The sequence below is a fragment of the Sprattus sprattus genome, assembly GCF_963457725.1.
Source record: "Sprattus sprattus genome assembly, chromosome: 16".
NCBI lineage: Eukaryota > Metazoa > Chordata > Actinopteri > Clupeiformes > Clupeidae > Sprattus > Sprattus sprattus.
Window position 1 is genome coordinate 25,873,518 of NC_137914.1, and position 27,500 is coordinate 25,901,017.

General features: G+C 47.6%; 5 protein-coding genes across 5 annotated transcripts in view; 4 read left to right on the forward strand and 1 right to left on the reverse strand.

Moving 5' to 3' along the window:
- Nucleotides 1-2,749, forward strand: part of celsr3 (cadherin, EGF LAG seven-pass G-type receptor 3) — a gene marked incomplete at both ends in the record, with an annotated part of 52,594 nt that extends 49,845 nt beyond the window's left edge. Inside the window, 3 exon segments of the mRNA XM_080853856.1 lie at nucleotides 17-190; nucleotides 1,485-1,679; nucleotides 1,905-2,749. Coding sequence (XP_080709982.1) covers nucleotides 17-190; nucleotides 1,485-1,679; nucleotides 1,905-2,749 — 1,214 coding nt within the window.
- A 3,663-nt stretch (nucleotides 2,750-6,412) lies between these two features.
- fsbp (fibrinogen silencer binding protein) lies at nucleotides 6,413-9,386 on the reverse strand (the record flags this gene model as incomplete). Its single annotated transcript, XM_080853857.1, has 3 exons — nucleotides 6,413-6,919; nucleotides 7,303-7,349; nucleotides 8,921-9,386. The coding sequence occupies 3 exons, from the start codon at nucleotides 9,384-9,386 to the stop codon at nucleotides 6,413-6,415; spliced, it is 1,020 nt and encodes a 339-aa protein (XP_080709983.1).
- Nucleotides 9,387-10,505: 1,119 nt separating this feature from the next.
- On the forward strand, nucleotides 10,506-15,958 carry wdr6 (WD repeat domain 6; the record flags this gene model as incomplete). The annotated part of the gene is made up of 7 exons (XM_080854646.1): nucleotides 10,506-10,634; nucleotides 10,792-10,903; nucleotides 11,036-13,685; nucleotides 14,624-14,701; nucleotides 14,846-14,962; nucleotides 15,137-15,231; nucleotides 15,372-15,958. Exons 2-7 carry the CDS (start codon nucleotides 10,807-10,809, stop codon nucleotides 15,956-15,958), a joined length of 3,624 nt encoding a protein of 1,207 aa, XP_080710772.1. The 5' UTR covers nucleotides 10,506-10,634; nucleotides 10,792-10,806.
- An 896-nt stretch (nucleotides 15,959-16,854) lies between these two features.
- On the forward strand, nucleotides 16,855-19,558 carry LOC308377612 (uncharacterized protein). Its single transcript, XM_080854334.1, has 3 exons — nucleotides 16,855-17,122; nucleotides 17,547-17,613; nucleotides 18,584-19,558. Exons 1-3 carry the CDS (start codon nucleotides 17,006-17,008, stop codon nucleotides 19,054-19,056), a joined length of 657 nt encoding a protein of 218 aa, XP_080710460.1. The 5' UTR covers nucleotides 16,855-17,005; the 3' UTR covers nucleotides 19,057-19,558.
- Nucleotides 19,559-22,429: 2,871 nt separating this feature from the next.
- slc26a6.1 (solute carrier family 26 member 6, tandem duplicate 1) overlaps nucleotides 22,430-27,500 on the forward strand; it is a gene marked incomplete at both ends in the record, with an annotated part of 7,181 nt that continues 2,110 nt past the window's right edge. Inside the window, 10 exons of the mRNA XM_080853858.1 lie at nucleotides 22,430-22,572; nucleotides 22,758-22,897; nucleotides 23,954-24,064; nucleotides 24,330-24,478; nucleotides 24,716-24,880; nucleotides 25,221-25,373; nucleotides 25,720-25,802; nucleotides 25,931-26,078; nucleotides 26,828-26,941; nucleotides 27,470-27,500. The exon at nucleotides 27,470-27,500 is cut by the window's right edge and continues 47 nt beyond it. Of these exons, the coding sequence (XP_080709984.1) occupies nucleotides 22,430-22,572; nucleotides 22,758-22,897; nucleotides 23,954-24,064; nucleotides 24,330-24,478; nucleotides 24,716-24,880; nucleotides 25,221-25,373; nucleotides 25,720-25,802; nucleotides 25,931-26,078; nucleotides 26,828-26,941; nucleotides 27,470-27,500 (1,237 nt within the window). The remainder of the gene's footprint in view (nucleotides 22,573-22,757; nucleotides 22,898-23,953; nucleotides 24,065-24,329; nucleotides 24,479-24,715; nucleotides 24,881-25,220; nucleotides 25,374-25,719; nucleotides 25,803-25,930; nucleotides 26,079-26,827; nucleotides 26,942-27,469) is intronic.

Here is a 27,500-nt window from a genome sequence, read left to right on the forward strand (position 1 = left end):
CCTCTGTCTCTCTCAGGTGAAGACTCCGACTCAGATTCAGATCTCTCTCTGGAGGAAGAGCGCAGTCTGTCCATCCCGTCCTCCGAGAGCGAGGACAACGTGCGTCTCCGTGGACGCATTCAGCGGCGTTTCAAGCGCTCCAACCACAAAGAGAGGCTGCTCACAGAACCCACCCAGAATGGCACCAAAGGTGAGCCCCCGTCTCCTCTCACCGACCCACTGAAAGCCACAGACACACAGACACACACAGACACACACAGACACAGACACACACACACACACACACACACACACACACAGACACACACACACACACACACACACACAGACACACACACACACACAGACACACACACACACACACACACACACACACACACACACACACACACACAGACAGACACACTGACACACAGACACACAGACACACACACACACTTCCCCAAGGATCAGGCCCTAGCGTTACTGAACACTCCACTCTAAATGTATGATTAGTCTAAACTTACTGTACCTTTCCACACCTTTCACAAACAACCCGGTAATTGTGCCTGAACCTTTCACTAGAGTGGAATTACACTGGCTGATGCCCACCACTTGAGCTCTGATTGAAGATGTGCTACTACAAATATGATTTAGCCCTGGGCTGCTATATAATCACTGTCTGGGAGGCAGTCTCGAGCCCGCAGTAACATAGATAATGCCATGACAGAGGAGCCTAAGCCAAGCAGTTCAGCCAGGCATGCCTTTTCAATGCTGCTCCACACGCTAGCAGCGATGAATAAAAGAGGAAACATCTTGTTCCCGAGGAATAACAACAGGGAGAAGCTTCTCAACATGAGATTCCCGTGCTCTCGCTAGTGTTAGACAGATCTAATGCCCTTCTGAAATCTCCTGAACAAAGAAGCGAGGAAGGTGCATTACACGGAGAGCATCAAAGCTGCATATCCCCACACACACACACTGCCAGCACCGCTGCTGTCTGACAGGACTGCATGGCAGACGCTGAGGTGGGACTTCATTAAAAAATGAAGAGATGCGAAAGCAAAACCATGCTTGTGACATCAGTTCAGAGAGAGAGAGAGAGACACACACACACACATTCACACACACACAGACACACAGACACACACGCACACACACACACACACACACACACACACATAAAATAGACTTTGAATCAGTATGCCTCAGTAGTCTGTAACAGGGAGCCTTTCTCAGACATTCTTGCCTGAGGAAAAATCGTGTAGATAAGCAAGAAGTTATTTTCTCCTACTGTTACTTTGGGTCATATCTTAACAGACTGACTGCTGAGTTGTGTTTGTGTGTGTGTGTGTGTGTGTGTGTGTGTTCTCATTCATCTGTTTTATCTGTGCCGTCTCCTTAGATTATTCACAGTCGTGTAATTCTTACCCACTGAGCAATGTGTCCTGCATGATGTGTGTGTGAGCCTCAACCAATGAGATTTGTTGTTGTTTGTGTTTCAGACCTGGATGGGAATGACCTGCTGTCCTATTGGCCTGCTCTGGAGGAGTGTGAGGTCCACTCTCTGCAGAAGTGGGGCTCTGAGCGCCCCCTGGGGGCTGACTATAGCAAGGACGCGGCCAACAACAACCAGCCCGACGCAGCTCTTACCAGCGGAGACGAGAATGGACTCACACCTTCACAGAGACATCGCAAGGGTGAGATGCAAACATGTACACACTCAAAAGGCCCGAGTCAGCAGTTGGTTTTGTTGTATAAAATCTCTTTAAATTACACAGTCAAATTATTAAATGTCAACTAGAAACAATAAATCCACCCTCCTGTCGAATTCTGACCCTCTTAAAAGCAATGTCATGTGGGATTAGTTATATTTGCAGACCCCACTCACATTAACTCACTGTGGTTCCCTTTCTCTCTGTCAGGTATTCTCAAGAACCGTATGGGCTGCCCACCGGCTCTATCCTCTGTGGGTCAGGTTCCGAGTGAGCTGTCCTGGTACCGCACCTCTACACTGGGTCACCGCGGCGTGCCGGCTGCCTCATACGGCCGCATGTGCTCAGGCTCCCTGTCTCAGCCCGCCTCCCGCCACTCGTCCAGGGAGCACCTCGACTCGCTCGCCCGCCGGCAACGCTCCCGTGACAACCTGGACCTGCTGCCGCGGCGACGCGAGCTAGGCGGGTCCCGCGAGAGGCTGGGTCCCACTCACAGCGCACACACCTCACGCGAGGACCTGGCCGGCCCGGGGCTGGAGGGCGGCCTGAGCGGCTCGCGGTCCCAGCTCGGCACGCTGACACGGAGGCAGCTGTCTCGTGAGCACCTCGGGGGGGCGCTGATGAGCAGCCGCTCGCGTGAGCAGCTGGAGACCTCTGGAGGGCCCAATGGTGCAGGGCCGTGTCGGGAATGGCTACGCACGCTGCCCCCTCGGCAGCCCTCGCACCCGGAGCAGCCCCCGCCCTCCTCGCCTCCCCCACCAATCAGCGAGGAGCCACAGCTGCCGGAGCTCCACCCCACGCGCCGCGGGCGACTTGACTCCGCCCCTTCATGTAGGTACCCTCCTCCCTTGAGCTCGGGTTCCGCATCGGCAGCCCTCTCCAGCAGACCCCCCTCCAGCGAGCACCTGGACATTCTCTCCTCCATCCTGGCCTCCTTCAGCTCCTCTGTCCTGGCCCCGCCCACAGCCAACCCCCAGGCAACTGGCCCCTCCCCCTCCCCACCCCACTCTGCCACCTCTCACAGCATCTCTGAGGTCTCACCCGACGCTGAGTAAGTCCCGCCCCCTCCTGCCCATCACCCACTCCCTTTAAGATCCTGTCTGCCTGTCAGTCATTATTCTCTGTCCTTTGATTGGGTCCTTCCGATCTACCTTACCTCCACCTCCTATATGTACATGCATGGGAGTCTTTGCAATAGCCAACTCATTGTTACATTTTTTTATACATATTATATATATAAATATAAAGTGCTGCTTCTACCCAGTCTTGACTCTGTGTCTTGACTGTGTGTGTGTGACTGTGTGTATGTGTGTCTGTGTTCATGATCCTTGCATTCATTTCACACAAACAGTATGGATTGTTTTCAGTCTCATTGTTGGTTTTACTCTCTGCAGAATCAACAGAAGTGAGGGACAGTCTTGATGACACCCTCCCCATCCCACAATGCATTTCAGCACTGGGGGACACAGGAAAAGGAAGTGGCTCCATGTTGTAGCCTACCTAGCGCCCCTAAGGATATCAAAGGACTTTGGACTGAATTCTACTGCAGGAAGGAGGAGTTTCTGGATATGGAATGGCAGGCTCTCGCAGGGGATGTGCTAGAGCCTGAGCCAGGAGAAGAGAAGGAGAGAAAAGACGACAGTTGTCACATTTGAGTAGCATAACACAGACTTCATACCCAAACGCCAGAGAGGATCAGAAAATATGAAACTGTAAATAACATTTTTATACATTTTTGTATCTTTTTCATTGGAGATGAATCTCTTGTGATGTTTTTTGCAGATTTTTGTCCAGCAAGGTGGTGAGAGAGATGTGATTTCTCCCTGTTTCAGAAAGCCAGACTCAACCTTAACCTGTCCTGATCCATACCTTTACCAGACATCATATGATGCATATCTCTAAACTGACACACGCACACAAACAAATGCACCCACTCACACAGGAAGGCTGGATATATGACAAAGGGACAGGGATTCACGTGATTGATGAGAATTATGACGTGGATATGTGATTGGTGAGGAGACAGGAGGGATGATTTATATAAAGGGTTATAGAGGGGACGGGATTGGACAGACCTGTGATTGTAAAATGAGATTATGAGGAGACAGTGGCAGTGGTGGGATGTAGAGGTATTGAACTTGACATGGTCCTGATCCATGTGGATATTGGAAGGTAGAGGACAGGAAGATGGTCTGAGTGCAGTTGTTTTCAGAGCAGGAAAGGCACTTTTACGTTTTATACACACTGTTCAGATCAGACTGCCAGTCTGCCAAAATAACCTGGAATAGAATGGAGGTAAGAGGGGAAGGCACACGGATACACACACCGACACAAACATATAGCTTCATATCCTGTCTCATTTAAAGTAACCGTCATATCCATTCATCTCTTTACGTGTCATCCATTTGGATTAATGTGAGTTTTGCCAAAAAGAAACCCTCTTCCCAACCTATCCTTGCCCTTTTGAACTGTACCTCATTTTTTTTTACTGCTCACTTCTACCATTTATTTATAGTACCTTTATCTTGTACAGTCATGAGATTAATTTATTTTATTTAATTAATTATTTATGCATATCTGAGTTTTAATGTTTATTGATGCTTTACAGATCATGTTGTGTGTATGGAGGTTGAGTTCCATTTGAAGGAGTGTATTTGCAGTTGTTGTAATGTCTTTTCATTTCCAAATCACTGGCAATTCTCCAAGGATTAGGTCTAGTCCCAAAGCAAACAGCATGTTGAATAGAGGCATGTTCCTCAGCCCAGGACTAAGCTTAATCCTCGTCTGGGAAGCCAGCCCAAAGTGTGTGTACGGGACCAGACTTTTCCACTGTGTGCCCAATATGAGGAGAGAGGACACCCTTCCAGCAGGAGCAAGAGACAGAGACAGAATGGATGGATGAAGGGGAGGGAAAGAGGCTGTGTATCTCTCTTGGTTTTTAAATGTGTTTTATTATGGGATGCGTGGCATCCCTTTGACCTGGGGTAATGTAGAGGCAGTCGTCTCTCCATTGCCATGGAAACTGTACAAGAGAAATGTTGGACATTAAAAATAAAAAAAATAAAAACAATTATTGCTACAGGTCTGGCTTTCTTTGTGTGTGTGTGTGTGTGTGTGTGTGTGTACACGTACACATTTAAATGAGGCAGTGATAGCTGGTTATGCCCAAGCTGCCCTGAGTTGGCTGGCATCACCAGGCACCTTTTAAGCATCTACTCAATGCTTTGTAATAACACAGCAACAACAATCCTTGGGAAATGATAAAAACGCTCTCTGTTCATGTATCCAGAGATATATCTACAGACGGGTGTGGATATCATCAACATGGACTGGCAATAAATATCAGCTAACTTTAAGCTTAAAGTTGTACTTGCAAAAATATCATCTTATCAAATCACAAATGTAGTTGATCAACCAAGACAATGTACTATCCAATACATATTGTCAGAAAGTTTACAGCAAAATTTGAGGTAAGTTAAAAATGCATGAATTTCTCATCACTACACTAATCCATTAATATCATGGCATAATGGCCCCTCATAATGTAACTTTCAAATGATGATGTAGACCACTGAGGTTGTGTTACATTCAGGGAAAGACGTGTGAGCCACCAGTTATACTGGAAGCAGCATCCTAAAGAAGGCAAGTGAGGCGGAGGTTTGTACATGTGGCTTTGAATAGGACCTGAACAGCACCTAAAAGGTTCTGAGATGTTGTAAATGTTAAAAACCTGAAGAAGATAATCTAGTTCCAAGAGGGAACCATTGTATGCATCAACAGTCTACAGCAGTAAATGAGCCCAGTTCTTTGATTCATGGGGTACAGCGAAGCACCCAAATCAGCTGGAAGGACATTCTGAGCCTGTTAAAGCTGTCGTAAGCAATATCAGCAGTTCTTTAATGTGCTGTGCATAAGCAAAATCCTTTGCAGGCAGGGATGCCCTTCTTTTTGAATGTTCCCTGATTGATCTTTGTCCCAACTCTGATCTGACATTTAGAAGCTCAATGGAGGGGCCCGGAGGAGCACGGGCACGTGAGCATGTGACCTAGGGCATGTGTGGAGCAGCCGTGTGGAAACCAGAGGGTTCCTGGTTTGAGTCCCGCTCCTCTTTCCCTAGCGCTGAAGTGTTTTTGAGCAACACACTGACACCCCATCTGCTCCTTATGTGCTGACTGGTGGGTGTGTGGTTGTGTATGTGTGTTGTGTGTCAGAAAAAGGGTGAATATAAGACATTAATTGTGACAGTAAAAAAAGTGCTATATAAATACAGTCCATATTACAGTGATAACTACCAGGATGTTAAGTCAGTTTAGCTTATTCCAAATGAGTATTGCTTACAGCAGCTTTAACAAAGCACTTAATGCATTTTTTGTGTGGCTAGTCTTTTGAAAACTAAACAGTGATAGCCTCGCCTATAGCCAGAGCCTAGATTTGCAATGTTGTGTCTGCATGACCAAACCTTTCGATAAACCCCAACTCACCCTAACTGAACACACATGTAGTTTAAAATCTCAATTCAGAGTTTCTCCGTGTGCCAGATAATTTCATATGCATTCATTCTTCTAATACGGTGATGAGAAGGACACTAGGTCACATGATGTGGTAGATGATCACCCATCCCCTTCAGTTGTTCCTCAGATCACTTGCTCATCTGTGTGTGTGTGTGTGTGTGTGTGTGTGTGTGTGTGTGTGTGTGTGTTAGTGCATGTGTGTTAACGTCAGTGATCACTGTCGTCTGATGAGCTGGAGGCAGGCACCTCGGCTCCTATCGTCTTGAGCTTGGCCCGGTAGTAAAGTTTCTTGGCCCGTGCCGCCTTCTCCTTCTGCCGTGCAGCGCGGCGCTTGCCCTCCCACACGCACTCCTGCAGGGCCAGCAGGCGCATGGTCTGCTCGTGCTCCAGCACGTACAGCTCCCGACGCTGCTCGTCCCACGAGCCCCCGCTGCTGCCCCCGCCGCCACCGGTGCGCTCACACACACGAGACAAGCCACGCAGCTCCACCGGGGACTCCTGGAAGGCGCTGGGGCGAGAGGACGGCGCTGCCGCTGGCTGCCCCGGGTAGAAGAGGGCGGGGGGGCGAGGAGTGGTGACAGCAGAGGCATGTGGGTGGGGTCGAAGGTGTTGGTTGGGGGCGTGGCCTGGAGACAGCCCAGACTCCAGTTTCTGCTCAGAAGGTGCAGTGGCCAGGCCCAGGTTAATGGCCAACTGCTCCTTGCTATCTAGATCCTATAGACATAAGCACACACGCGCGTAAATTGCTAAATGTTCAATATGTCATGTTACTTCAAACTTCAATCATCCAATCCACCAAACACCAAACAATAGCAACAGCAAAATAAGCTGTTTAGTAGTGGCAGAGAAGATTTGGCACATTTTTGATGGGCGCAACCCACTTACACAGCTCTGCTGCTCATCCCCCAAATGCATGTTCATTACAAATAAGGCACCATTTAAAAGGGAAATAAACAGGCTTTCCCACGGTAAGCATTGTTACAACAAAGAAATAATCTACCAAACACAAATGTCATTACTTTTTGTGCTATGTTTATAATACTGATATGACATAACTGTCAAATAAAAGATGTGAACACACTTGTTTGAAACTTTACCTCATTGTGATCAGCCTCCTCTTGGTCACTCCCACTGGTGCCTGCAACTGAGCGAGAGTGAGAATGAGAGAGAGAGAGAGAGAGAGAGAGAGAGAGAGAGAGAGAGAGAGAGAGAGAGAGAATAATCTTTATTAATAATAAACTCCGAGATTTGGAGGATACTGCTTATAAACCCACCCCACCTTCTTGAAATAAATGCAATTTAGCTGAGGACCAGGCGTTATCCTTGTTCAGGAAACCTGCCCACAGTGCATTTCATATGTGTGTCAGAGTGCCTGTGAGCAATGACCTGCAGGGACAGGATCTCCTCTCACTTGCTGTGTGCCACCTTTATTTAGTGATTCAATTCATGTGTTTTCACTTTTCACCCTTTAAATGCTAGATGAATCCAAATGAAAGATGTTTTCGTTCTACTGTGGTGCTCATCTGTGTTTTTGAGACACCCACTGCATTTAAGTCCATCTTTTGCTGTTGTAGCAAAGGGAGAGAGTAGCCACCCCACCCAGACTTGAACCCGGATCTACAGGGTACACTGTAAACCAAGACAGTTCTACTAACTCATTAACATTATGTATTCAGTGCTTAAAACCTGGTATTTAGTTGACCCAATTTAAAATGTATTAGTTTTCTGAGCAAGTGAAGACGTTTTAATTGTATCGGAATGTATTTGTTTGAAACATTGCCTGATAACTCACATTTTTTTAGTATCTGACGTCATCAACGTCGTTGAGAACACCATTGCAAAGCTCTTGTGATGAGAGACGGAGACAGCAGACTTAAGGTAGAGGAGTCGTTTAGTAATCCAGAGGTTGGAAGGTTGCTAGTTCGATTCCTCCTTACCAAGTGTATAAGTGTGAACCCCTAAACTGCTCCTGATCTATAAATGCAAAATTCCTTGTAAATCGCTATGGATAAAAACATCTGCTAAACCAATGACAGTTCTCTCTACAGTAAGAGCTTACTTAAGAAGTTGGAACGTAAGGAAGATACCCTTTCAAAAACTTGTAAGGGCGTAATAACTAGTTTGTGAAAGACCCAGAGAAACACAAATATCCGACGAGGCAAAATCCTATACGATTTTGGAATAATATGAGTTCAGAGAACTCAAAAATTATGAAAATGATAACAAAATAAATCAGTATAGTCGATGTATAATTTTTTTGTTAAGTTTACTTATAAAATATATAAATGTACTCAAATTGTATTATGTTATCGGTTACATCAAAAGTTTTAAGTACTCTGAACTTGTTAAGGTTTACAGTGTACCAAACCTGCACTTTGACCGCAAAGCCAATGTCGAATGTGTGGCAGTGAGAGCACATACTCATGTGTAGGGACGACACTCAATCACAGCTGTAGTCTCCTTATTACTCAACAGCTGTTTGTGATAAATGTACTTCTTTGTTTAATTTCAGCTGACTGAGTGCCATCAGCTAAACATGGGGTGAAATGCTGTTTAGGATCCTTATTATTGACCTTTGACCCCTTCAGCCCTGGAGGTGTGACCTCTGACTCTCTGAGCCTTCCCTAGCACTAGCAGCCCCTTCACCCCTGGAAGGTAAGTAATGTAATCTTCACAGGCTGCCTCAACTCTCCCCTGCAGCTGTGGTGGACTCACCAGTGACCGGCGAGGTGCCCTTGTTTGCGTTGTAGCCCATCTCTCCATCCAGGTCATCCTTATTGGAGATGAGGTTAGGCACCAGTGCGGTGACCTCCCTCTGCACCTGTGTAAGCACCGTGGGGGTCAGGCCGGCTGCCAGCTGCTCCTGCCGTCTGTGGAGCGCTGCACGGCACTCCACCTTCAGACGCTTCCACAGCGTCTTGAGTGAGCCGGTGGAGCTGGGTGGCCGGTCGGGGAAAGCGCCGTTGAAGGCCCGAGCTAGCTGATCCCACACAGCGTTGCGCTGCGCAGTGGTGTTGGTGTCCTTGCGGAAGTCCTGCACTGTCTCCACCACGCCTTGCATGCGCTGGAGCAGGTAGAGCTTCTGCTCCAGAGTGAAGTTGGGTGTCCTGTTGGACATGGCCGGAAACAACACTGGAGCGCGCATGAGAGGCGTCGTATACTCACCAGGGGGGTCGATCATCAGGGCACGGCGTGAGGGGGGAGGGAAGGAGGGTGACGGAACACGTCATTCATAGGGTCACGTCCATGATGGTAGAGCAGCGTCTGAGACAATGTGTCATGTCTGAAAACGCATTGTTGACCCAAAAAATCGATAGGAGGGAGCATCCCTCCTGTCAACTTAGCGTTGTCACTTAAATAACATGCTTCATAATAGTGGACAGTCCCTTTGTTGCCAACGACAACAATTCTGAAGCCGACAATTTTGTACCGGTTGAAAGGGATAAATGCTAGAATGAAAAAGGACAGCCGTTAATCATTTAAGTATTATACATACAATAATCCTGAAGAAAAATTCACTACAAAACCATTTGCAAAACACTTTAGTGTTCCTGTTTAAATGTGAACTCTAAATGCCAGCAAAAATCACAACAAAGCGGAGATGACATTAACGCTACCGTTATTACAGTCAGGTGGCTGATGTGGCTGAGGGTAATCATAAACACAACAAAGGCGCCTGCACAAGGTGAAAACCGAGCAAGTGGAACAATAGCTTGCCTCCGTAAAAACTATACGGTGAGATCAACAACAGAGACACATCCCTCAAGTTCATGTTTGCAACTTGGTGGATCTCAAATCTGAAGTTTTCTCGGTCGGCAGGCTAGTCACGACAGCTACGGTTAGCTGGTGTTAGCTAGCTATGCTACCTTATTTTCACTGAATAGCTTCTTAGCCAGCTAGCCTGGCCACCTATGTCATTGTGCAATTAGGTTAGCTTGCAAGCAAGCAATTAGGGTTTAAAATATATGAATGGATTACATATAATATCAATGTGTTATTATTATTTTCTATATAATTAATCGTTCAGTCAAGACAAAAGTGAAATACACGCATACCGTCAGGCGGACAATGGCACTGGATTAATTTCACAAAATACACTTTGTCCGGTTACCACCCCCTTGCGTTTGCGCGGCCAGATGCAAAATTCAAACAACACGCACGAGTGGCATGCGCAGATGTGCAAATGCGCTGTTCTGGCCAATAGGGGTCGAGCTTACTCTTGAATACGATTAGGTAGTATCGACGCATACCATTGGATAGCAGGAAAGTTGACGGAAAGAAGAACTCGTGGTAGATGAAGCATGGATAGATCTGAAAGAGACAAATGACAGGAAAACGAGAACATCTTGTCCCTATTTAGTTTAACATTACTACCTACTTATTCCAGTACAAATGAGCTAGCACGACCTGAAAATATATATCTGAAACGGTAGGTATGACGTTTATTTCGACTAGTTAGGTAACATTAGTTTCTAGACTACCTTAGGAAGAAGCAAGTGGTTGAACAGACGCTAGAGTTACGTTGTACCCCTGGCAAAAGTGAAAAGATAACAGGCTTAGCATCTGACGCGTTGATTGTGTTTCAGTCGTAGACTGGTGAGATGGACAAGGCGGAAAGTGGGTATGTGCTGGACAGCGCCGCTTTGGTAGCTCCTGTAACAGCCCTGGAGTTTGTGGGAGAGGAATATCTGCTGACCGGTAAACTATTCTACACATGCTATGCAATGAATAGGTATCATTTATTTGAATGATCAATTATGAGTTGTTTATTGTATATTATTCTTTACAAATGTTAGTTGTTGTCCGATTTTCTCTCCTACCTGTGTTCAGCTGAAGGGCCGGTGCTTTCTGTGTATAGTCTCCACGCTCAGCCCAAACTATGTGCTTCACTGAGTGTGCTACAGAACTATCGTATCCATGGAGTGAGACCCAGACCACTGCCGGACTGTGGGGTTGAGGAGAAGCATGATGCGGCTCCATCAAGAGTGTGGGATAGAGGTGCTGAGCTTGCTGTGTTTGGAGGGAAGGGCCTGCGGCTTGTTACCCTAACAGCACAAAGCCCGACCCTACAGCTGAGTGGCCCGCTAATGGAGCTTCAAGACTGGCTGCTGGATGTGCGCTGGCTGGGGGAGAAGCCTTGCACTTTACTGGGTGTGGTTCTGGCTCATAATACTGCACTGCTACTGGAGGCAAAGTCTGGCCACATGGTGCGTCTACGCTCCTGCCAAGGGGTGTGTCTCCTCTACTCGGGCCTTCTGATTGGTTCACTCTGGGACTCTGCGGTTCTGGTTGGTGGGACTGTCTTCAACCAGCTGGTCTTATGGAGACCTGGATCAGGCAGTCAGGAGCAGGCAGCCCCGGTGGAGAGGCGTCTCCCTGGCCACAGCGGAGTGATCTTCAGCCTGGCGTACCTGCCCCAGTCTGGGCTGCTGGCCTCCGCCTCAGACGACAGGAGCGTGCGTGTTTGGAGTGTGGGGGCACTGGGAGAACCTGGAGGGTGCGGGGAACTGGAGCCGCTGTGCCAGCACGTGCTTTACGGGCACCAGGCACGGGTCTTCTGCGTGCAACTGGCACAGAACGGCGTCTTCAGTGCTGGAGAGGACGGGGCCTGTCTTATGTGGGGTGGAGATGGCAGAGTGGAGCGAAGCTTCAAGGGGCACCGGGCAGGCGGGGCGAGGGCCCTGGCCGTCAGTGAGGAGCAGCGCTGGGTTGCCACTGGCGGAGCGGATGGAGGGGTGAGAGTCTGGAGACTGAGGGGGCATGAGGCAGAGAGAGAGTCCACAGAGGGTGGAGAGGGGGAGGGGGAGGGCGTGGTCGATCTGGAGTTCAGAGGGGAGGGCTCTCCTAAAGTGGTGTGTCTGGTGGACGGTGGTACAGGGGTGGAGGGAGGGGTGCTGGTGTGTACAGATCGTGGGAGAGTGTACCTTAGGGGGGGGCAGGATTGGAGGTGTGTGTGGGTGGGTGACCCTGAGTTCCAATCCTACTGTGTGATGGAGGTGGTTTGCATGCGTGGGGGAGTGTGTGTGTGCGCGGTTGGGAATCTGAATGGCGGAGTGTGTGTGTTCCCTCTTTCGCTCCCGGAGAGGGCTGTTGTTTTGAGAGCCGGTGAGGGGAAGGTCCAAAGTCTGCAGTGGGTGTGGCTAGGACAGGGTCAGGATGTGTGCCTATTGGCCTCAGGGGCGGGGGGGCGTGTCTACCGCTGGCAAGTTGGGGTAGATGCGGGTGAAGTGGGCGTCACCCTAAGGTTTTGGCAGCTCCAGCCCTTCTTGCTGCCACCCTGCTCCAAGCGCTGGCTCACTGCTGCTGTAACACTAACAGATGCAAACACCCTCAGCCAGGACACACTCTGGGTCTGTGGAGACAGGAGAGGATCCCTGCTGCTTTACAGAGAACACAGGGAGAATGATGGGGTGAAGGGAGAGGCAGAGGAGACTGGGTGTGCCCAGAAAGAGAGGGAAGAGGTGAGGGAGAGAGGCCATGAGGCATGGACAGAGACTATGGGGCCAGTGTGTGTTTTATTTGGGGTGCATGGGAAACAGGGTGTGACCAGTGTGTGCGAGTGTGATGGCCTGTGTTACAGCACTGGCCGTGACGGCTTTGTGAGGGTCCTGGTTGTCCACGGCAACACAATGACGGTACAGAGGGCCCAGCGGAGCGCTAAAGGTATGGAGTGGCTAGAGAGGGTTCTCTTCCTGCAAGAGAGGGACATGAATGAAGAGATGGGGCCAATGGAAGAGGGGGAAGAAGGGATGGAGAGAGCGAGTGGAATGAGAGGGCGAGAGCAGCAGACAGAGGGAAGGGTGCTGGCAGAAGCGAGGTTCGCACTGGTGGGCTTCCGCTCAGTGAGTTTCGTGGTGTGGGACCCGTTGAGGCAGGAGACGCTGCTGTCTGTGCTCTGTGGAGGGGGGCATCGCTCCTGGGGCTACAGACCCCCCACCCTATCAGACCAAGGAGCCCACACACACTGCGCTGGTGGAGGGATGCTTGTCTTCATCAGACAAGGGGCTGTCCTGGCGCACTACCCCCCCACACATGCCAAGAGTGTCTCCATGGCAACTGGACAGACCCTGCGGGAGGGGCTACACGGCAAGGGGGTGGGGTGCATATGTCGCCTGGGCAACTCAGGATGCTGGGAGGTGCTGGTGACCGGGGGGGAGGACACTAGTGTGAGTGTGCTGGCTGTGCAGGTGAACACGGGGACAGTGCGAGTACTGAGCGTCATCACCGATCACATCTCCAATGTGCGCACCCTCACTTCTCTCCGTAGAGATGGGGGGCACACCTCCACCTCCACCTCCTCCCTGCTCTTCTCAGCAGGGGGGCGGGCCCAGCTACAGTGCTACAGGCTCCTGATTGGCTGGCATGGAGAGGGTGGCCAGCCTACCTGTCAGGTTAGCCAGATAACCAGCCACCGGTTGGATGAACAATGGGAGCGAAAGAGGAATCGACACAAAACTGTGAAAATGGACCCTGAGACCAGGTGTGTGTTGTCCTGAATTGGTGGGTGTTTTGAATAAAAATAGAGATCATGCGTGTGTTTTGTTTCTGTATTAGGGAGAGAGCGTCATTATTTCATGAATAAGTAGATTACTTTATGAATTAAAAAGAGGCCCATGAATTAATAATTTGAATGAGACCAATCCTGCAGCCACTAGGGGGCGTATGGGTAACGTTGAAGAATCAGTCTATGATGAACAGTAGTTGTGTCCTAGATAGAGACTAGAGTCGTGGCCAAACGTTTTGAGAATGACAAAAATATACATTTTCACAAAGTTTGCTGCTTCAGTGTCTTTAGATATTTTTATCAGATGTTACTATGGAAGACTGGAGTATAATTACAAACATTTAATAAGTGTCAAAGGCTTTTATTGACAATTACATGAAGTTAATGCAAAAAGTCAATATTTGCAGTGTTAACCCTTCTTTTACAAGACCTCTGCAATCCGCCCTGGCATGCTGTCATGTCACTTCTGGGCCACATCCTGACTGATGGCAGCCCATTCTTTTATAATCAATGCTTGGAGTTTGTCAGAATTAGTTGTTTTTTGTTTGTCCACCCGCCTCTTGAGGATTGATCACAAGTTATCAATGGGATTAAGGTCTTTGGAGTTTCCTGGCCAATGGACCCAAAATATCAATGTTTTGTTCCCCGAGCCAATTAGTTATCACTTTTGCCTTATGGCAAGGTACTCCATCATGCTGGAAAATGCATTGTTTATCACCAAACTGTTCCTGGATGGTTGGGAGAAGTTGCCTTGGAGCCTTTTTTTGACAATGCACAGTGAATGTTAATTGTCATGAAATGTAATATTGCAATATGACCTCTGAAGCACAGTGACTTCAGAACACATATTTGTTAGCGCCACATACATGTCATGCGTGTTTATTTAAAGAATTTCATCTTTTGGGTCTGTTCAGGTATATGTCTATGGCCGTGGTGCATGATGGGCCAGACAGAGTCCTCCTGGCACTGGCCTGCAGTGATGGAGCAGTGAGGTAGGTGTCTGAATGTACCCTCCCACAGTAAGGCAATGTATTTAGTCTGGATGCACCTGATATTTAAAGGGGAACATTGAACATATTGGAATCTGAATTTCTTTCTTCCCACTCTATTCCAATTTGCCCTCTCCCATCTCTCAGGTTATTTGGTGTTTCTGAACAGGCAGGCAAGGCTGAATTACTCTGGGAGTGTTTTTACCACCAAAGGTGTGTTCTCAGTGTCGATGCCCACCGCCTGCAGAGCCCACAGGATGAACGGTAAGAGACTACGAACCTGGGCAACTCTTTCTGTGGCATTACCTATAACAACAGGTGCCCATTTCCAAACCATTACTCTCTCGCTCTCTCTCTCTGTCTCTGTGTGTCTCTCATTCTATCCTTCTATCTCTCTCATTCACTCCGTCTATCTCTATCTCTTGCTCTCCCTCTCAGGCACGTGTTGGTGTTCAGTGGAGCTACAGACGGCCATGTGTGTGTGTGGGACTGGACCTCTGTGTTGGCTCTGTGTGAGGGCCAGAGATGGGAGGGTGAGTTCAACAACATTTCTCTCCACTCACTCTCTTGTGATTGCACAACTGTTTACACTTTTTCCAGCAGCTTGTTCACGTACATGTGTGTGTGTGTGTGTGTGTGTGTGTGTGTGTGTGTGTTCGTTTGTTCGCTCCAGGTCCCACCGTGCCTTGCCTCTCTCTGCCCATTCATCAGAGTGGAGTAAACAGTCTGGCTGTGTGGGAGGAGCCAGAGGTGGGATCACATAATGAGCGTCTCCTCTCAGTGGCCAGTGGTGGAGATGACGGACAGCTCTCAGTGCTCCTCCTCAGAGTGACGTTTCCTCAGTGTCAATCAGAAGGTGCTGAGGTATCTCTGGAGCTGCTCTCCCATTGGTCAGAGCCATTGGCCCATGCCGCCCCCCTCACTGCCTTGCAAATGATAGACAGGTCTCTGATCGTCTCCACCTCTCCTGACCAGCGGGTGTGTGTGTGGAGTGTGTGTGAGAACGGCTCCAGTCTCCGTAGGCAGGGCGCGATGTTCACACACACAGCAGACGTGGCCGGGTTGGAGGTGTGGCGCCGAGAGGGTGAGACCTTGGCAGCGGTGTGTGGTCAGGGCCTGCAGCTGCTGAGAATCACGTCCATAGGAAGACACAGTGAGCCAGACGGACAGATGGACACAGACTCAAGAAAACTACAGGAGCGTCTGAACGTGACCTTCACTAGAAATGGCACATCGGAACAGACCCCCGAAGAAAAGTGATGCAGGCTGTAAAATCACCATCTGCAGTGTGTGTCAAGAGACTTTGGAATGATTGCTGGACAATCATGTGACTTTTAAAATTGGCTGAACATGTTTTAAAACTGAAATAAAAAAATCTGTGTGATACACCTTTGTCTTTATGGCGATATTTGTAGTGGAGGGAAAGTTACATTTGAATTGCAAAGTCCATACCTGTATAGCAAGTCTACTTCTTGCTATAGACTTTGGTTGAATCATCCAGAGGTAATGCTTCAGTGCTTCTTTGCAGGCTCCCATAACAGCCTTTGGCCATGTGGTGTGTGTGACTGTGGTATTCCTGCTATGTGGAACTCCGCTGTATAATGCAGTACGGCTCTGTCAGCACCTCATGGCCCGTGTGGAATTCATGACCAAACTGCACGCTCTTTGCACACGCTGATCAATTCCATGTGCAAATGTGTTTCATCATGTGAACAGCTACATAAGAACACTACTTTCAGTCAGCCTTCTTCCACCCTTTGCATAGTCCACGTTAGCATGGTGATTTTATCATAGGAATCTCTCAGTTTCATGAGGATCTCGTCATTGAGAGTCTTGAGTGTCTTTGCAAGTGGCCATGCTATTTCATTTTCGCATGGCCAGTAATTTACTCACTTGTACTGTACCTATACAAGTTAATCATTTTATTTCTGGATGGTGTAATATGTGTAAGAGGTTGTATCATATATTGTGTGTGTGTTGGGGGTACGGGGGGGGGGGGCTCAGATGCTGCATTAATATTTCACTCTCCTCTCAGATTCCCTTTTGTGAGTGTGCCATGTAGCTGACAACCTCTCCTATGACAGAGAGAGAGATAGAGAGAGTGGAGGGGATATAAAGGAGTAAAGGCAGAGAAGAGAAATATGCCCAGGCGCAGTACTGTAGAGCCAGGAAGGAGCGTCAGATACCAGTGGCCACCGGTGAAAACACCAGCTCCAATGGACCGGGCACCAGTGCAAGGATAAAGAGGGACGAGGAGTTCTACTGTAAAAGTGTTTGTGTGTGTGTGTGTGTGTGTGTGCCTGAAACATGTGGCCCAGCCTCAGAGAACAGGAAGAGGACAGTTCTGATGGGGGTGAAAAGATGAACCGACGGAGAGGGTGGAAGAGAGGAGAAGAAAACATGCCCTCATCAGCCTCTAGAGAGGTAGGCTCCAAGCACATACACATCTGCCTCTCAAGAGGTAGGCTCCAAGCACATACACATCTGCCTCTCAAGAGGTAGGCTCCAAGCACATACACATCTGCCTCTCAAGAGGTAGGCTCCAAACACACACATCTGCCTCTAAAGATCTCCAAACACATACACATCTTCCTCTAAAGAGCTCCAAACACATACACATCTGCCTCTTAAGAGGTAGGCTCCAAACACATACACATCTGCCTCTAAAGAAGTAGGCTCCAAACACATACACATACAAACACTTGAAGTTCCTCACATAATTGGTCATGCGTGCTTTGGCTGTGTATTCTAACACTGTGTGGCCTTGTCTGGGATGCTTATTCATAGCATGTTATTGTAAATGTCCATTTCCATACCCTGACTGTGTGACCTTGATACGTCTTCATAGGCCAGTGCTCCAAAAATACCAGGTGACAAGCTTCCCTTAATTGGCTCCTCTGGACACAAGGCAGCAGGTAGTTTCAATCTCAGACCTTTCTCAGACACAAACTCACCAACCATTCCCATGAAACATCACACAACGAACACCTTAAATGCATTTAGGTAATGAACTTAAGAATATTTACTATACTTTCAGTCCATGCAACCTTTGTGCTCAGTTCCGTAGCCAATGAAAAAGGTGTGGACATTATTAAGCTGGCAAACCTTTAAGATGAACTTTAACCTTTTGAAATCTCCTTCAGGGAGCTGGCCATTTGAGTAACCTCACTCACTGTGTAGTCTCCCATGCTTCTGGCTGTGCTGTGGTTATTTTCGGTCTGGTGTTTTGTTGACTTCTTGAGTAGTACATGGTGTGCTGAATGGTTCTGGGCTGCGTGTTGTGGTGATGGTGGATCTGTTGTGCCTTTACAATCACAGCTCTGTCAGCTTCTGATATTGAGCTGATGGTATCAAAGACCATACCAGTCTCTCTAATACGGTTTGAGACTGTGCGTGTGCGTGTGCGTGTGCGTGTGCGTGTGTGTGTGTCCGTGCGTGTGTCCGTGTGGGTGCGTGCGTGCGTGCATGCATGGGTTCTCATGTACACTCAGGCTGAAGAGTTTGTTTTCATATAGCTTTGTTCCACCTGTCAATACAAAGACACCTAACACCATCACCACACCGCCACATGCCATTCTTCTGCTGATAATGTACTGGATAAGGAACATGCAGCACACACACATCACTCCAATAGCATGGAAGGAGGCCTATAGCAGGAGGAATCCTAATCCTAAAATGTTAACCCAACATAAACTTCATTGATGCACTGTAGCACATCATGGTTTGCAAATTCTTTCTATGTGTTTCTATGCATTTATGCCATGTGTGTGTGTGTGTGTGTGTGTGTGTGTGTGTGTGTGTGTGTGTGTGTGTGTGTGTGTGTATGTCTGCCTATCTGTGTGTGTGTGTGTGTGTGTGTGTGTGTGTGTGTGTGTGTGTCACCAGTCCTCTCATCCCTGCAGCAGCAGCAGCAGCGCCCACACATAAAGCGGCGGCGTGGCGCTCTACACGCCCATCCCTCCACCGTTCCGCCCGACAGCATGGCCCCCTGGGAAGGCCCCTGTCTCTCTGACTCCTCCTTCACCAGCATTCCCCGCCCCCGTCCCCGTCCCCCACCTCCTCCGCCTCCCCCCTCTCTCCCTCCAGCCCCGCCTCCGTCCACTGCCCCTCCCACCTCCCACCCCTCTCTGCCAGTCACGGCACAGAGCGGGCGCAGTGGTCGTTCCCGTCGCCGCCCCCTCCCGCTCCGCCGCCCCCCTCGGCCTCCCCGCCTGCCACCGCTGCGCGCCGTGTCCAACCTGAGCTTCACGCGGAGCTTCACCTTCTCCTTCTTCGAGCTGCCGTTGCACCAGTCGGCCCGCTGCCGTGCCGAGAGGCTGAAGGACCTCACGCTGCTGCTGGGCCAGATCCACTACTGAGCCTCCACCCCCCCCCACCCTCAGCTCCACATCCACACACGCATGATCACTGGACATGCGGGGGTCACATTCATTACAACTACATTCAAGTGTGATCTAGACCATGTCAAAACCAGTTCTGACCATTAGCTATTAGGAAAACATTGAAATCATTGACAGAAGGACGTAAACCCACACCAGCTGGAGATTAATGGGAGCTCAGAAAATGGTCTTGCCAGCATGCGCTGAAGCACTCAACAAGTCCCCTTGAAATCATAGAACATGGACTGACGGGTGCAAAAAACTTTAAGTTATGTCGGACTGCCTCAGGCACAGGAAAATACAACAGCATAACAGCATGAGATTATGAGATAATGAGATTATTGTCAAATATCACTTCTGTTTACATTGATGATGAACATCGTCTGTGTTGTTCTTTTGCAAGCCTGCAGGGTTGTGTGGACATAAATGTGTCTTTTAAAACATCATGAGGAACCAGTAATCCTGGAATTATAAAGCTTTATGACAAACATCAATCCTAGAATGAATTACTTGAATAAACTGCCCTTGACTAAAACATAGTTCAGACAAAAGTCTTTTTTGTTACATGGAAGCAAAACATTTCTGTCTCAAATGGAAAGATACAGTCATTTGTTTGTTTGTTTGTATCTATACTTTGCGTGTTAACTTAGAGTGTAATTTTTTGCATTCAGATTTCAAGTAATGCAATTTAAACCCACCAGGTTTTATTTTAACCCAAGTGGAGTATTTTTGTTGGTCTATAATGGAGTCAGGTGACCAATGAGTGGAGGGGGTGATGGCAGTTGTGGGTGGGGTTCTTGTATTAAGTTCCTTAAAAAACACAGTGTCCACAGGAGGCTCATGTCAAGGTAAGAGAGAGAAATTTCACTCCTCAACCTCTCTGTTCTGTCCTCTCTTTCTCTCTGTCACACACATCGACTCACAAACACACTTCTACATGTGCTGACAGGATGTGATGCAGACTGATAGCAACTCTGATGTCTGCCTGGCCTTTGATCGCAGGCCTCATGTAGATAACTGGCCTGCTGTCATTATTAAATTGAGTCTTGAGTCATTCTGATGGTAGCCTGTCACTGTAAAGTTTGGTTTGGAGTTGGAGTGTTTTTGTAAGCAGCCCACTGAGCCAGTGTTTTGTCTGGATGAAACACTGTGTCTCATTTCTCTGAAAGAAATCACTTGAGACTTCCTGTATATGAAGTATGACCTCATATACTTTGCTGCTCCTGGTTTTATGACCTTTGAGAAATGATCATATGCTTTGTGTGATTAAAGCTTGCTTAGAAAATTCACGTTTTTTTACTGTTGATTATACACTTTAACCGCATTCACTCTATCTGCTACCAGACTAGTTGCTTTCCATTTTCTCTGTCATGGCTACCAGCTCACATTTGTCAATGGTAATTCAGGTTTGCACATTGGTTTTCACAGAGAACAAGCTGTTGGAACTGTGTACGATGCAATCAGCAAGTTCAAGGAAGTTTGGAACTTGAAATCACACACATGAGCCTCTGTTGCACTATTGCAATGAAAGACTGCATTCATTTTCCCTGTAATACCTAGCACAAGATGTCTATCTTTCTGTCAGTGAGTTAAAAGTCATTGTAGAAGTCAGTTTAAAATGGAATAAAAGGTATCAGGAAGACATGAATGATACAAAGAGCTGACTCATGTTTGCACACTCATTAGTGGTGATAGGGTGGGTGTGTGTTGGAAAATGGAGGGCTGGCATTTTTATTGGCACCACCAAGGCACCTGGAGACCCCTTGATCTTAATGGATTCATCCAGTGTGGAGAGATAAGGGCCTATCAGGAGAGGTTATGGTGTAATTAGGACTGATACCCTTTTAATAGAATGTATTAAGGGAGGTAATGATTCAGTAAATGGGTGTGTAAATGGGAACACACGGTGTGCTCTGAGTTATGTAATGAGCTGGCGGGCTCACGTGCCACAGGTTCAGATAAGGCTGATAGGAGTGATCCACGCAGAGCCAAGGGGAACGAGGTAGTGATTGTGTCAGAGCGGCTGATAATAGGTACACACGTGGGAGAAACAGGGACAGGAGGGGGTGGTCCAAACGTCTAGGCAAGCATCGAAACCAATTATTTTACTAGTTTAACTATTTATGGCATTATTGTGAAAAGTGATATTATGGAAACGTATCTCGTCAGCTGTTTCTCATTCTTTACCATTAGCCTCAAGGCCTTGTGCATGTTTAAGATGTACGTCTTCACATATTAGCATTTAACTGTGGGGGAATTGCAGGGGAATCCGAAATACAATGCTATGTTATATTTTGGTCAAAGATGTCCCAAATTAATGGCTATCTCTGTTTGTATCAATGTTCTGTGTTATATTTTGGTCAAAGATGTCCCAAATGAATGGCTATGTCTGTTTGTATCAATGTTCGGAGAATGTTCCTATTGCTGGTGTCTCTAAGTAAGAGAAAAACAGCAGGTCAAAGAGTCCTTTTATGAGACTGGCTCTTCCCACTGGCCCGTGTGTTCCGCTTGTACCACTGCCAGGCTGTTTGGCAAGGCTCCAAGATCTCACACTGTCACTCGCACTGAACCACCTTTTGTAAGCCTGGGAACTCTCTCAAAGTGGAAGGACCTTGTGTTTGCATTATTCCCACAAGCTAGTTTTAGACTCTTCATGTTGGGAGTATAGACCTCAGAAAAGCTAGTTTTAGACTCTTCATGTTGGGAGTATAAGACTTCTGAAAAGCTAGTTTTAGACTCTTTATGTTGGGAGTATAAACTTCTGAAAAGCTAGTTTTAGACTCTTCATGTTGGGATTATAGACTTCGGAAAAGCTATTTTAAGACTCTTCATGTTGGAAGTATGAACTTCTGAAAAGCTAGTTTTAGACTCTTCATGTTGGGAGTATAGACTTCTGAAAAGCAAGTAGGCTTATCTGCTTGGTCCCACTTGACCTTGTTTGGCTCAGTTCAGCAGCGATTAGAAGGGATATTTAGTTATTTAGTGTCATGTAGCTGCGCTTTGTGTGTGTGTGTGTGTGTGTGTGTGTGTGTGTGTGTGTGTGTGTGTGTGTGTGTGTGTGTGTGTGTAGGGGTTGTGTGGTTGGGTAATAATGGGTATGCAGCTGGGCCCCTCAAACCAAGTGGAGGCTTATTTGTGTGTGTGTGTGTGTGTGTGTGTGTGCTTGTAGGGGTTGTGTAGTTGGGTATGTCCATTGTTTTTGGAATAAGTGGAGCATGTGTATGAGCATGGATTGGGTTGTGAGCTAGACCCATAGTTGAATGTGACCAGCTCACAGCTAAGTGTTAACCAGTGTGTGAGGTAAGCAAGTAAGAATATCGCTGCGTTTGCTCTCATTTAGTAGACTTTACAGATGGACTCTGACAGCCTTTGCCAGAGTGAGGTTGCTGAGCCTCTGAACAGCCTCAGTCTGAATGAACCTCAGCTGGATATTCTGGGGCGGCGGGTCAGAAAAGAGTCCCAGTCAATTTTGGACAAGTTGAAGTCAGAGCGATGGTGAGTATAGTAACAAAAGCAATTATGCAGGTACACAGGACTCTTTATCACAATAGGTCTATTATTGTCAGCTTTGCACAGGCATTTACCACATACATTCACCACGTAGGGCTTTGTGTGAAGGCTCATCTATGTGTGTGTGTGTGTGTGTGTGACTGTGTGTGTGTGCGTGTGTGTGTGTGCAGGTGTTCCGGTCCCCGTCTGAAGAGCTGCTTCTTCTCATGTGTCCCTGTGCTGTCATGGCTGCCTCGTTACTCCCTCAGAGAGAATGCCATTGGAGACCTCATCTCAGGCATCAGCGTGGGCATCATGCATCTGCCCCAGGGTCAGACACCCGCAGGCTTTCATTCTCCTACAGATCAACTTTCACAATCTCTCTCTAGCTGTCTCTCTTCTCATCTCATCTCACAAGCTTTTAGCTGTCTCTCTTCTCATCTCATCTCACAAGCCTTAAACTGTCTATCTTCTCATCTCACAAGCCTTTAGCTGTCTCTCTTCTCATCTCACGAGCCTTTAGCTGTCTCTCTTCTCATCTCACAAGCCGAGCCATTAACTGTCTCTCTTCTCATCTCATCTCAGAGCCTTTAACTGTCTCTCTTCTCATCTCATCTCAGAGCCTTTAGCTGTCTCTCTTCTCATCTCACAAGCCGAGCCATTAACTGTCTCTCTTCTCATCTCATCTCAGAGCCTTTAGCTGTCTCTCTTCTCATCTAGCCTTGAGCTCTCTCTTCTCATCTCATCTCACGAGCCTTTAGCTGTCTCTCATCTCATCTCATGAGCCTTAAGCTGTCTCTCTTCTCATCTCATCTCACGAGCCTTCAGCTGTCTCTCTTCTCATCTCATCTCACAAGCCTTTAGCTTTTTCTCTTCTCATCTCACAAGCCTTAAGCTTTCTCTCTTCTCATCTCACGAGCCTTTAGCTGTCTCTCTTCTCATCTCATCTCACGAGCCTTTAGCTGTCTCTCTTCTCATCTCACAAGCCTTTAGCTTTCTCTCTTCTCATCTCACAAGCCTTTAGCTTTTTCTCTTCTCATCTCACAAGCCTTTAGCTGTCTCTCTTCTCATCTCACGAGCCTTTAGCTGTCTCTCTTCTCATCTCACAAGCCTTTAGCTGTCTCTCTTCTCATCTCACAAGCCTTTAGCTTTCTCTCTTCTCATCTCACAAGCCTTTAGCTGTGTCTCTCATCTCACGAGCCTTTAGCTGTTTGTCTTCTCATCTCACAAGCCTTTAGCTGTCTCTCTTCTCTTCTCATCTCACGAGCCTTTAGCTGTCTCTCTCTCATCTTATCTCACAAGCTTTAAGCTGTCTCTCTTCTCATCTCCCTTCTCATCCCATGAGCCTTTAGCTGTCCCTCATCTCTTGTTCTTCTCCTTAACTCAGGACTGGCCAACGCCATGCTGGCTGCCGTGCCTCCAGTGTTTGGCCTCTACTCCTCTTTCTATCCCATTCTCCTCTACTTCATCTTTGGGACATCCAAACACATTTCAGTGGGTAAGCAGCACAGCAACAGCACTACACTACACTATACAACACTACACAACACAGCAACTACACAACACTACACAACACAGCAACTACACAACACTGCACAACACAGCAACTACACAACACTACACAACAAAACAACTCCTCATACAACTTTACACTTAACTTCAGCAGACTTATTACACTGGTGTAAATGCAGAATGCTGCCATAACATTGTTTTTTTTTATGATGTTTTTCTTTGTTTATATATATTATGGGTGTTTTCTGTAGGTACATTTTCTATTCTTGCGATCATGGTTGGGACAGTGACATGTGATATAAAGTTGCCAGACAGCATGGAGGACAAAAGTGAAAGTGCCACTGATATGGCCAGAGTGAGTGTGGCAGCTCAGCTCACCATCATGTGTGGACTCATACAGGTACACACACATGGCATGTATCACTCACCGTGAATAAGGGAACACACACACACACACACACACACACACACACACACACACACACACACACACACACACACACACACTAATCTTGTGCCTCCTGTGGGTATTTTCACTGCCACTGAAGGTTTTCACTGGAGATTGCAACAGAACCATGTGAATCTAGCACAGCTAGTGTTGTACTGTCCAATCTCTGCTCTCTGTGTCATTGTGTAGATCCTGATGTGTGTGCTGCGCTGTGGGGGTGTGTGTCGCTGGCTCTCGCGCCCATTAGTCGGGGGATACACCACTGCAGCAGCCATCCATGTCACCATACACCAGCTACCTCTGCTGGCAGGCATTGCCACACGGCGACATGCAGGGGTCTTTGCTCTGTTCTGGGTAAATGTGTGAGTGTGTTTGTTTGCGTGTGTGCGCGTGTGTGTGTGCGCGTGTGTGTGTGTGTGTGAGGTTGTGACTGTGTGTGTCTATGATCGTTATTGTGTGTGTGTGTGTGTGTGTGTGTGTGTGTGTGTGTGTGTGTGTGTGTGTGTGTGTGAGAGAGAGAGATTGTGACTGTGTGTGTATGAGCGTGATTGTGTGTATATGTATATGTGATTTTGTTATAAGGTGGTGGGAATGAAAACTGATTGGTGATCAGCGAATGTCTTTTAGAAACAATGTGACATTCTCTCCTCCTATGATACGTATGGGCATACATGTCTGTGTGTATGTGTGACAGATGTTGGGAGATGTTTTGTCTGGATTGGATAAGGCATCGCCTGGAGCGTTAATTGTCTCGGCTGTTTCCATGGTAACACTAGCCGGGGGAAAGGTGCTGAACAACTACTTAAAAAAACAGCTCCCCATGCCTGTGCCATGGGAACTAATACTGGTGAGTGAACACAGGCACATGCACACACACACACACACACACACACACACACACAGAGACACACACACACACACACACACACACACAGACACACACGCACACACACACACACACACACACACACACACACACACACAGACACACACGCACGCACGCACACACGCACACACACACACACACACACACACACACACACACACACACACACACACACACACACTGGGAGCATTTGTAGATATTTACATGCAGAAGCCCATAAATGCCCATAAATCTCCCTTGTACGTCGCTTTGGACAAAAGCATCTGCTAAATGACTAAATGTAAATGTAAATGCTACCTCTTTTTAGGTTATTTTGGCCACCATCTTGTCTTGGCAGCTGGATCTGTCTGGGAAGTACACAGTTCAGATTGTGGGGACCGTACCCATTGGGTCAGTACCCTGCGTGCACATGTGTGTGATCAGTTTGAGAGTCCAGTGAGTATTAATACGATCAGACATTCCTTAGGAACATTCCCTGTAGTCATGCCATCCCTGCTGTTTTTCTCTCTCTCCTGCAGTCTGTCTGCTCCATCTCTCCCACCCTTCTCCCGCTCTCAGGATCTACTCCTCCCTGCGTTTGCTCTGGCAGTGGTTGGCTTTGGTTTCACCGCCTCTCTAGGGACCATGTTTGCCCTCAAGCATGGCTACAGCATCGACAGCAACCAGGTAGCCCGGGAACCACCCAGGACCACCCCACACCACGCAGCACCTCAGGTGTCTAAAGTATAGACAGAGTAGTGACAGGGTAGAATGGAAACTGGGAACCTAACTATATATATAGTAATCAGAGGAAGCAGCAATCCGATAACATTAAATCTGGGTTAGACACCTTTGGGTAAGAATAGCAGCTTGGTAACATGAACACTGTGATGCAACAATATCGAATAACATGGCAATCAGATTAGGGAAATGTAATGATGTCAATCTGCAATCAAAAGCAGCGCAGCCTTCTGCCAGGGCCCATCTCAGTTAATTACAAGAAGCACAAAGACTGAAAAGGACGTCTTTTGATGTAAGTGTGTGGTCACATGACTGATCAATATCTTGCAACCTTGTAAAGCTGTTGTGGTGTGGGTCAGGATATTGCTAGAATATCAGTGGATCTCAGACTTCTGGTGACTGGAGCACAGCTGACACAGTGCCTATTAATAAGGTTGTATCATGTTCGAGCTCTGTGCCTCATCCACCGTAGATTATCATCATGTCCTCCTGGGCCAATCAACCAGTCTCAAATATCCCAGACAGTCCACACCACAACACAGCAATAGATGAGGCACAAAGCCATTCATATCAAAATATGAACTGAAACTGAGACACATAGAGAGCTTATCTGAGGCTATCCACATTCTACTTCCTTTAGTCTCGACTCTCTGACTCCCGCTATTCCTGAGAATAAATGACTCTCCTGTCTGCAGGAGCTGTTGGCGATGGGTCTGTGTAACTCTGTAGGAGGAATGTTCCAGTGCTTTGCAGTCAGCACCTCTATGTCCCGCAGTATGGTGCAGGAGAACACTGGTGGGAAGACTCAGGTGAGCACAGCATAGCACCCAAATGCACTCGAGAAGAATCTGTTTCGCTAAAGCTCAGTGTGCTGGGTTGTGTACAGACCACAACACAACTGCAGCTTAGCCTCACCACAGCTCAGTATAGCTACAAGCCTGCGTAGGCCCACAGCTTAACCACAGCTGCAGCCGAATTGAACTATGTTCCAACTACAGCAGAGTTACAGCGAACCTCCATCTCAACCTGACCTACAGTAAATACAGCTGCATTAACCTACAACAGTAGCTCAGGATACATATGGCCCTTCTGTCTACGCATTTATACCTCTGTGTATCTACTGTCCACATTTAAATACTGATCGACCCAGGCCAGAGATTTCACAACACATTCCTTCCACAATGATGAAACAGCTACATGTGTATTAAGCCTCAGTTGCATGATTGTATTAATGTTCCCAAAAAATATGTTACAAACCATTCTACTGTGACCTCTACCGGGGGCCCTCTCTCTCTCTTTCTCTCTTTCTATCTTTCTCTCTGTCTGTCTATCCTCAGGTTTCTGCTCTGGTGTCTGCCCTGTTGATGC